Raw genomic sequence first — 11,002 nt, forward strand, 5'->3', positions numbered from 1 at the left:
GGAGGATTTTTGCAAGTTTATCTAAAATCCCCAGATGAGTGGGGAGAGAAGTAACCTTTGTTAAGGATTCCTAGCATCTGGACAAAGACTCCGCAAGTTGCCTAAATAAGGAAAAATGTAAATGCCCAGCAGTCTGCAATGGACCATCATGAGGACAACACCCTCTGTAAACCCTCACTGCAGTAGACAGCTCAAAGGCTAATGCAGAGAATTGATAACGCGATCTAGATACAACAATTTTTGGTATCTCTTGAAACTGTGTGCAACAGAAATGTGAAGCACCTTTGAGCTCTAAAGCTAACATAAAACAATAGGCTGGTAGAAGTATTAACACAGTTTGGTGGGTTAACATCTTGAATTTTGCAACTTTTACACACAGACAGAAAAGGAGCCAAAACCGGTCTCTTCTTTGGAACCAGAAGCATTCTGGAATAAAAGTACTTCTCTGTATTTTCAGTTGGAACTTGTTGAATGACTCCTGACTGTAATATATGTTGGAGCACCTGGAGTAACAATTCTATATGATTGGGAGGGTGAGAAGGGATCTCCCACAAAAGGAGGGAAGAGAATCTAGCCACTGTCAGCTTCAACCTTCCTGATCACCTTCACCTTAGTATGAAGTCCCTATGTATTAAGTCAAACAGCATTCTCCTAGGGGACTTCAACTAACCTGCCATAAATAGGCAGACATATATTTTCAAACATGTATGGCCAAAGATTTCTGGACTTCATCAATACAAAATCCTTAGACCAGTTAGTCTATACATCAACCAGAGGTTATAAAATCCTGCACTTGGTCCTTATCAATATAGGGTATCTTTGCTCCCCACCAATTGCAACTTTCCCCTTGATCTAATCAGACCACAAGTCAATCACATGCACCATAAGAAGACTGAAGCTTAAAGCATCTTCGAATACCTCTATATTCAAAGCATATGCAAAGGCTTATCTACTAAAACAGTGATGACTTGGCTAAATTCAAAAGCTCCTTCCATCTTGATGACCCCACTGCTTATGCAGAATCCTTCACTGCCAAATTATATGCACAAGTAAATAGCTGCAGAGATGCAGCTGTCTCCCTCAGAAATAAATGCAATACCAAATGAAAAAAATAACCCTTATCGTGGAACCCCGAATATTAACAGACTCTATAATTACAGGGAAAAAAAAACCGCATTGCATACAAATGGCCTTACAGATAAGGCTGGTTAGGCTTATGGGTCATTAATTTGCAAGGTCGGTTGAGGGAACCCCCTTTGTGCAAAGTAATCACAGTTGCAGTTTTCCATTCGGGTGGGACAAAGCAAGTACTTAGACTGTGGTTGAAGAGAGTACCCAATGGTTCTGCCAGCTCCTGTTTTAGACCATTTAGTAAGTAGCTTGGGGTGTTGTCCAGTCTAAAAGAGGCTGTGCTTTTGGCCTTGGAGGGGGTGGCTATGACCTGCTCATTGGAGATACTAGGTAGAGGATTGGTGACAGGTATATTTTGGGGTATGACTGGTGGGACAGTAGAGTGAAGTTTTCACTGAACCTGTCTGCTAGCAGGTTAGCAATTTTCACAGGTCTGCTAGCAGGTTAGCAATTTTCACAGGTTCTGTAGGAGTGGTACTGTCCACTACTAGTTCGTCAAAAATCTGAGCTTTCCCTTTAAGATTCTGAAGGTAGTTATAAAATGCCTTATGATTATCCTTAGCCAGGGATGGTTATTTGGTTTCAGAGTTAGCTTTGGAGGACTTTAGCTGTCTAATTTGATTATTCAAGCTGTGGAGGGTGTCTTTCCTCTACTGAGACCTTCCCTTCTTGTTCTTAGTCAGCAGTTTCTTTCTGTTGTTGTATAACCTATTTATGCGGCATGTCCACCAGGGTAGTTTGTTTTTTCGTGAGAATCCTGATTTAATCCGTTCAGGTACTGTTGAGTCTATACACTTGTACAGGTGTTTTATACATGGCATTAGTGTACTCCTCAGTATGGCAGACACTGAGGTCAGTGGTGGGTGGGGGTTGAATCGATTTATGCCATTGCATAGGAGGCTATAGTTTGCTTTGGAAACATTTTTTAAAAAATCTTTTTGCTCCGGGGGGGTCAGTTGTGATCATTACTTTGAACAAAACTGATTTGTGATCTGACCTTACCAGGGCCCCACAGATCCACACATGGAGAGGTACAGTGATCTCCCATGTTGGTGAGCACTAGGTCAAGGATATTTGAGGCCCTTGTGGGGGTGCCGACTATCTGTTCCAGAGCATTTGTGTTAAAGTCCAGGAACCTTAGGGTGAGTGTGTTCATGCTCGTATACTTTGCCCAGTCAATGGAGGGATAGTTACAGTCACTTAGTAAACATGCCAAGCACTTGCAATACCAAAATTCCATTTATTTGACAAGTCGCAAGTTCTAAAACTCTCACAAAAAGTGGTTTCCTCAGGCATATCTAAAATCAGCACTAACAAGCAGTCACATGATGCATTTCAAAATCAACACAAGTATGTGAAATTAGTTTCAAATCGTTTAAAATAAATGCATCATGTGACTACAATAGATCATGTAACCATGTTAGGAAGTATATAAGGAAGTGCTAGTTAGTGCTGATTTTAGATATGCCTGAGGAAGGCACCTGGTAGTGAAAATTTTAGAACTTAGTTTTAGAACTTGTGACATGTCAAATAAATGGAATTTTGGTACTGTAAGTGCTTGGTGTGTTTACTTAGTGGTTTTTATTTCTATACGATTTTGGACTTTGAAACCACTAGTTTAACTGTTTCCACGACTGCTTTTTGGTATAGTTAAAGTCACCCATGACTAGGGTGTTTGACTGTATCATGAGTGACTCAAGTAGGTCCAGGTAGGCAGTGTGGTTTACCTGGTTCACTGTGGGGTATCTACAGCTAACAATGATGTGGAGGGGATCTTTCCTACAATTAGCTGGACTTGGAGTAGCTCTAGGGAATTGTACTGTTTAACCAGTCTTGAGGTGTATTTGTCTTTGATGAAGATGGATACACCTCCCCCTTTGGTTCTTTCATGTTCATTTTGTGGTCTAAATGTGTGGAAGGCATTGTAGCCTTGTATAGCTGGGGTACGCTCTGTGGCCATAGATTCATAGGTGTTTACTAGGCTAACAACCACAAGGGCCTTTTTAAGCCTAGCCAAGCATCCCAAATCCCTGACAAGATCTGATACCCTTGATAAGTGTAAGCATGGGCCTGGGGAGACGAACCATTTACAGGTTACCTGTTTGCATCAGAGACATAGGTGCCAAACCAGGGATGAATTTCTGGTTTCCCATTCAATTGTCCAAGTTGAACTTGAATTGGATTAGGGAGGAACTCTGCTTCACATGGACAGGGAGCCTGTTCCATAGATGGGATAGTCTCTGGGATACATACCTGTCTCTCCAGCAGATCCCATTTACATCACAGGCAAGGTTTATGTCTTTAGAATGGGTAATTCTGGCACTGGAGACAGAATACAGGGATAGGGCCTTGAGGCAGTCTGCATAGGACATATTACTTACGGCCTGTATTCTTTTAGTGAGGAACCACGATGGCCATTCCAGTTGTTGGATATGCCTGGTTAGGTAGATAACAAAGAGGGCATTGAACTCAATGATAGCAATGAATGCCAAATACAGTGGAACAATGACTTTCTTGGACTTGGATGCCATACCTTAAGCTGCACAACATAGAATGATGTCCTCACACTGTATTCACGTGATGATCAAAGGATAGATTACTATCAATGTGTATCCCTAAACCATGACTGATATTGCACAGACATCTGTGCCTTCCAAAGTAAGGAGTGCTTCCAGCGAGTGCCATTTGTGATTTAGACTCCTAGCATTAAGCAGCATAACCTTACGTTTGTCTCTAGAAGATGTTTTTTATGTCAGGAATTTTGTTCTTAAGACATTGCCTAAAAAAGGCACTATGGGGGAGGCAAGTACTTAGCCAGTAACTGAAAGCCAAGAAGTGACAGTTGAAGACCATCCCTGGCAAAGTAGCGTGGTCTTGCAACCATGTCATCCCAGGCTGACAGATACTGGATCCCCCTGGACTGACACGAGAAGCTAAGCCAATTGTTAAAGTCAATCATTTTTTGTTTGTAGTGAGGTATCATCCTGGGTGAAGGTAGAATCCTGCTTAAGGGCTAGGGACATGCCTGCCTGGGACACAATCAGTGAGCTCAGTCATGTCTCTCTTCATATAGTCCAGTGAGGTACGTCTCAAGTAGTTCACTCCAACATGTACTATGACAGTGTAACAACAGTACTTATTGTTGAGAGACTTGAGTGCATCTGGGATTTGGCAGATCCCGGCACCTGACAGGCAGCTGACCGTGACCTTCTTCTTGTCCAGCCTGGTGAGAGGGACATCTGTGTGTCTCACTATGGAGTCACCTATGACCAAGACATTTGGTTTTGAGGTATTTTGCCTTATGGGCTTGTTGGGTGAGACAGTGATGTTTGTTTATATGTGTAGTGGATGGTGTTGGGACTGCATTCTGTATGGACGGTTTGCATTTGGGAGGTCTCTGTTTCTTTGGTTTACTTTTAGTGAGTACCTCCATGTGTGGGTTTATGTGTTTTGTTGTTGGTTTGTGGATGATGTGAAGTGTGTATGCTGACAACCTGTTTGGTATCCGATTTGCTGTTTCATGAGAGAGAGAGAGAGGGAGAGAGAGAGAGAGAGAGAGAGAGCAATGATTCCAGATTTATATTACAGATACATCTCTCACATATTGTATTAGTATATTTTAGGAGTAATGAGTGGTCAGTATATATGAGGCAGTTGCTACACTGTCTCAGGATGCCCATGTCCATCAGGCTGGCTGGAGAAATGGGGGGAAGCTGTCCATCCATTATGTCAGGTTGGTTGTGTAGTAAGTAGTGGGCAGAAGGCTGGATGGAACTGGTTCTGCTGTGGGACTAGTAGAATCAACTAAACTATGGAGGTTTGGGAGTAGGTGCATGCATCAATACCTAAAAAAATGTGCAGCTGTGTTGCTCTCCAGGCAGCAGTGCTCAACTGTAACGCACAGAGAAACAGGGGAGTTTAAGATGGTTCACAAGCAGCTATCTAGGAAAAAACTGACTTTCTAAATCTCTGCATTTATAATGGGCAGTAACAAACCTCGTTGCATGATGTGCAACTTAATGAAGCAATTTTCAAACAGTTGACCAATGAAAATGCTCAATACCGAGCCTTATTCCAACAATTCCCAATGCAGATGGGTCCTTGTCTATACTCTTCTGCCACAAGAGTGCAGGGGGCCCTCAATGTAAGATGGCTGGTTTTAGTGCTCAGATAATGCCAAACAGTCTAGATTCAGCAAATCTAAATCTAGCCTATGCTATAAAATACACAAGTACTAGAAAATACAAAGTGCAGGAAAAAGTCTTAAACAGCAAACAGTTGTAACAGAGAAACAGCAAAACAGTTTAAAACAGCAAAAACAGTTAAAAGTAGGTGGCATAAAGCAAAGTATGTCATGGGTAACCACAAATTCACCCCTGGTTTAGCACTCCTGTCCCTCATGAAAAGGGGAAATGCATAAATATCCAAATATATCTTTTTGGCCAATCTTTGGGGGTTATTTGTATACAAAATACAAGGCCAAAAATCTACCACAGGAATGTAAGGTTAGGCTTCTTACTATCACCACAGATCAATAGCCCAGCAAGTACCTATGAACCTATAATTGTTACAAGAATTTGAGATTTTTGGGGTAATACAGTCATTACCAAAAGAGAAAAGAGTTCCAGAGCTGTACTGGCACTGGCTTAGAAATGCAGTTATTCAAAGGTGTTACAGTGAAAGGATGAGCTTGGCAAAAATCATTTTTCAGAAAAAAAAAAAAAAAAGCGCCTTATTTTTCTTTTAAGGAAATAATAATTTGTTTCCAGGTCCAGATGTTCAACTTGGACAAAACAATATTTACTAATCAACTGAAAAGATGACTGCTTGGTAGGACAAATGAGTCACATCTAAGAACAGTAAAGTGCAAATAAAAAGCAAGACACATCGTACTGGTCAGGAATGTCAGCTTTAATAGAACACATAGTACAGAGTTGTGCCATTTGCAATGTATATTACAAACAATCCAAAGGAAAAGATGATAGCATACCAAGTAATAGAATATCCAGAGTTATTATGGTATTGATTTGGTCATTTCAGTTATGTCATGTTAGTATACCCAGTTCCAGCCTATCTATAGAATCAAATGGGTATCAATTTTGTTACATGATCTTATATAAGCAGACCATTGTTCTAAGTTCCCTGAAATAATTATGCTGATCAGCATAAGTGTGATCAGTACATCGAAGTCTATACTCGAGACAACAGATGCCCAATATTGTTCTAACTTATAATGGTCAACAACACAAAGGTCAGAAATTCAGAAGTTTTGTGCATGAGAGGGAATTTGTGTTATTCTGGTATACGCCATCCATAGTATAATGGGCTAGTAAAGAGAACAATTCCAACAGTGAAACATTTCACAAAAAAAGAGCTATAGCAAAAGATGTCAGGATTTTCATCTCAGTTTTGGAACACATGAATACTCCATTGTACAGATTCATTCTCTTAGCAGCTAAACTGTCAATGGGCAGAAAAGAATATGCAATATAACACCATAAATTCATAATGACAACTAACATTCTATTGATGAATTGAGGCAGCATTTAGTCAAAAATGCCAAAACATACAGAAAAAAAATGTTTTTGCAGAGGATTAAGCCCCCATTCCTGCACCCACAATAGCTGTGAAAAGGAGAAACTTCCTTAAACCCACACTTCACTGATCTTACACAGAATGGCTGCCAGTAGAGGAACGAAATGTGAATTGACCAAATGAGCTGACCTTTAATTTTGACAAAAGCAGCGGTTTGATCAAACCGTTCAGACTTCTATAAAGCTGAAAATCAAAGGATCTTTGTAGATGCAGCATTAAAAGTACTAAATTGCTACTGCCACCCCCATCCTAAATTGCTGTTTCACGTGAAGTTCATCTGTCCTCGTTCTAGCAATAATTCTTGCAGTCTGGATTTTATGAGCTCAGTAAATACATAACATTTGGCTCTCATATTGAAAATATTCCAAAGGAGGATTGTGTCTATTTTAACAGTGGGCGATTATCCCGCAGAAAGGTATTTGAAAGAGTGGAGCCCCCATGATGAGATGCAAGGGAAGGCAAAAAACTTTAGTACTTTAGAGGAGTAACAGTGAGTTTCAGAATTCACTCTATAAATATAAGCTTATTTTTCAAAGTACAGGAATTCACATGATCATGTCTCACACCTCTGAAAGGCAGTCAAGATAAAATCCCTTTCTTCAATGCTGCACTAAAAATGTGCTTTAGCCATATCAACTGAAGGCTATCCAGCAATGTCAGCATTTTCAGAGAGCTCTCATCTGCTCCTGAAGCCTTGTCACATCAAAACGATTTAACGGCCACAGTGACCTCATCAACAGAAATGGCCAGAGTCCCCTCAGTTGCTTCTAGTATTACCTCTTAGAAGAATATGAGCTTCTCAGAGCCAGTGTCCGTAACAGAACTCGAAAGAGTTTGTTAGCCCTTGCTGAGAATAGCCTGTGCAACTCTGAGCCCTCCCTGCCCTGGCTGCCAGACGGTTTGTCAGTACCAGAGTCCAACAGAACGTTCTTTTTTTAAGTGTGTGTGTGTGTGTGTCTCAAATATTACTAGCCTTCTGCATTTTGGCCTGATCCAGCATTAAGTTAATAGTCTGATATTGGGCAGATACATTTTCAAGCACATAATATTTTCTGACTCGCTTTATCTGGACCAGAAAAACTGGCTTCAACGTTTCAGAAAGGTGTATATTTTAGGCAGTTAAAAGACAAGTTACTGCTTTCATAAGCAACATTGCTTTAAGAAAATTCAAAAGAATCATACTAACCAGATTACCAGGGGTGTGCGTGGATCATGCCATTCAAGTGCACCTCATTATGAGGAATATTATAATACTGCATTATATTAGTTAAATAAAATAACGTTGTAAAAGAACAGAGAAACACATCAACCATCACGTGGAATTCCCATCCAGAGACTACGGAGTATAACAGACCAGTAAATTGTGATGGTAAGGTATATTTCCGTACCTGCCATCTTTGTCGGTATTTTCCCCAAGTTCAACTTCGTAAAACTGAGGCTGCTGAAACTGTAACCCACTTTGAGATTGTGCCATTCTCTCCTCTAAATAACCGAATTTTTCAAATAACACGAATCAATGACTACTACCCTGAACTCTTAAGCACAGAGACGTCTCGCGACAGATACAAAACTAAACTTGTAATTGGGGCCTCTGTCAGTATTTAACCGAACTAAACGCAGCTCACAAAAATAATATTATACAAATACTTCGTATTTTACTTCAGTTTGATGCTCATCTACACTAATGTGATTAGTTTAAAAATTCTGTACAGGTCCATTGATATCAACGTTTTTATGGCATTACAAAAGGTGAACATTTGCCATGTTTTTGATTTGATGACTTGTAACCAACTGCTAAACTTGAAAAGGGTCCATGTGAATCAGACAGCACATACAAGTATGAATTAATATCTTAACGGCCACAAAGTCCTTTCTGAGAAAAGATGGAAAGTTAAACTTTAATAACAACGGAGTTATAGACGTCATTCACATTAAAATTCTCTATTTTGTCAGCATATCAGATTAACAGTAGTAATATTTTATTGTGTCCCAGCTTATTTTTGGAATTGCGTGTGTCAAATTTCACTCTCTTTCGTGATACATGCTAAATAATTGAAAAGTAACTATTGTCTTTTATGATGCAATACTGTTTATTGTAGTAAATCAAAATAGCAGGACTGAGCGAAAACAAGTGTAACACTTAAAGTTCAAAGTACTTTATTATCAATAATTAATAAGATAAGCGCTTTCGCTGTGTAGCTTCATCAGATCTTACATTCATTCTAAGATTCCACGCCCTACACCCGGTGACGTATGCCAGTACTGAATGAGTTGTCCACCTACAGGCTACGTCTGCAAAAAAAAAAAAAATCTCGGGATAAGTAAACTACTAAATTCTACTACAGTTGCAAACATTTTTAGGAGTATTTGTTAAGCATGTGTAACACCCTATAAATCATCACTCAAATATTTCCAGGAAAGACGTTTTGTACGGCTTGAAATATGTTTTGTCTTTATTATCAAGCAGTTGCTTTCAATAACAAGAAAGAAATTGCCATATATGATGTGAACACCAGAGGATACGTAGAGCTAACACTGTGTCTAGTTAGATGAAAGGTATGGGGATCGTCATCGCCCTCATTCTTCTTCTTCTTTCGGCTTTTCCCAGTTAAGGGTCACCACAGCGGATCACCCGTCTGCTCATGATTGGCAGTGGAGTTTTACAGTGTCGAGTTGACAGCCCGGCGCCCAACCTTCCACAGAAGGCACACACATACACGCACTCACGCCTAGGGCCAATTTAGAGTGTCCAATCCACCTACAGCATGTCTTTGGGATGTGGGAGGAAACCCACGCGACCACGGGGAGGACATGCAGACTCCACACACAAGGCACCCCAACTGAGAATTGAACCGGTGAACCTCTTGCTGTGAGGCGACAACGCTAACCGCCGCACTGCCACTGCCGCCCCCGTCATCGCCCTCATTACGCTCATAAAACTCTTCTTTCAAACTTCTAACATCACCTTGATCATTTTCCTCCCAACAAATGAAGTAGTATGCAGCCCTCAAAAACTGTAGTTATACACACAAATATGTAAAGAGAATGATATATAGTAACTGAGTTGTAAGTCTGCATAGGGGCTTGAGGTTAATAAAATCTTCTTAAGTAAATCATCTGAATCATTTGGAATTTGTTAAGAATGGACGTGATGATTAGTGATCAGCAGTATGGTTTCATGCCGGGAAAGAGCACTACAGATGCAATGTTTGCTCTGAGAGTGTTGATGGAGAAGTTCAGAGAAGGTCAGAAGGAGTTGCATTGTGTTTCTGTAGACTTAGAGAAAGCATATGACAGGGTGCCTAGAGAGGAGTTGTGCTATTGTATGAGGAAGTCGGGAGTGTCAGAGAAGTATGTAAGAGTGGTACAGGCTATGTACGAGGGTAGTGTGACGGGTGAGGTCTGCTGTGGGAGTGACGGATGCATTTAAGGTGGAGGTGGGATTACATCAAGGATCAGCGCTGAGCCCTTTCTTATTTGCAATGGTGATGGACAGGTTGACAGATGAGATCAGACAGAAATCCTCGTGGACTATGATGTTTGCAGATGACATTGTGATCTGTAGTGAGAGTAGGGAACAGGTCTAGGAGACCTTGGAGGGATGGAGATATGCTCCAGAGAGAAGAGGAATGAAGGTCAGTAGGACTAAGACAGAATATACATGTGTGAATGAGAGGGAGGATAGAGGAATGGTGAGGATGCAAGGAGTAGAGGTGGCGAAGGTGGATGAGTTTAAATACTTGGGATCAATAGTTCAGAGTAATGGTGAGTGTGGAAGAGAGGTCAAGAAGAGAGTACAGGCAGGATGGAGTGGGTGGAGAAGAGTGTCAGATGTGATTTGTGACAGACAAGTACCAGTAAGAATGAAAAGGAAGGTCTACAAGAGGGTAGTGAGACCAGCTATGTTATATGAGTTGGAGACAGTGGCATTGACAAAAAGGCAGGAGTTAGAGCTGGATGTGGCAGAGTTAAAGATGTTAAGATTTACACTGGGTGTGACGAGGGTGGACAGGATTAGGAATAAGTATATTAGAGGGTCAGCCCAGGTTGGAAGGTTTGGAGACAAAGCCAGAGAGGCAAGATTACGTTGGTTTGGTGAGTATATTGGGAAAAAGAGGCTAAGGATGAAGCTACCAGGTAAAGGGAAAAGAGGAAGGCCTAAGATAAGGTTTATGGATGTGGTGAGAGAGGACATGTAGCTAGTTGGTGTGACAGAGCAAGATGCAGGGGACAGGAAGAAATGGAAACAGATGATCTGCTGTGGCGACCCCTAACG

The 11,002-nt window shown here is 40.9% G+C and overlaps 1 protein-coding gene across 5 annotated transcripts in view; it reads right to left on the reverse strand.

Moving 5' to 3' along the window:
- Positions 1-8,278, reverse strand: part of LOC122798071 — a 1,004,738-nt gene extending 996,460 nt beyond the window's left edge. For all 5 annotated transcript variants that reach the window (XM_044066724.1, XM_044066727.1, XM_044066726.1 and 2 more), the window contains exon 1: positions 8,115-8,278. In XM_044066724.1, the coding sequence (XP_043922659.1) occupies positions 8,115-8,200 (86 nt within the window). In that variant the 5' untranslated portion in view covers positions 8,201-8,278. The remainder of the gene's footprint in view (positions 1-8,114) is intronic.
- Positions 8,279-11,002: the final 2,724 nt, after the last annotated feature.

The sequence above is a fragment of the Protopterus annectens genome, chromosome 3.part1 (genome assembly GCF_019279795.1).
Source record: "Protopterus annectens isolate FY-2018-M chromosome 3.part1, PAN1.0, whole genome shotgun sequence".
Taxonomy (NCBI): domain Eukaryota; kingdom Metazoa; phylum Chordata; order Ceratodontiformes; family Protopteridae; genus Protopterus; species Protopterus annectens.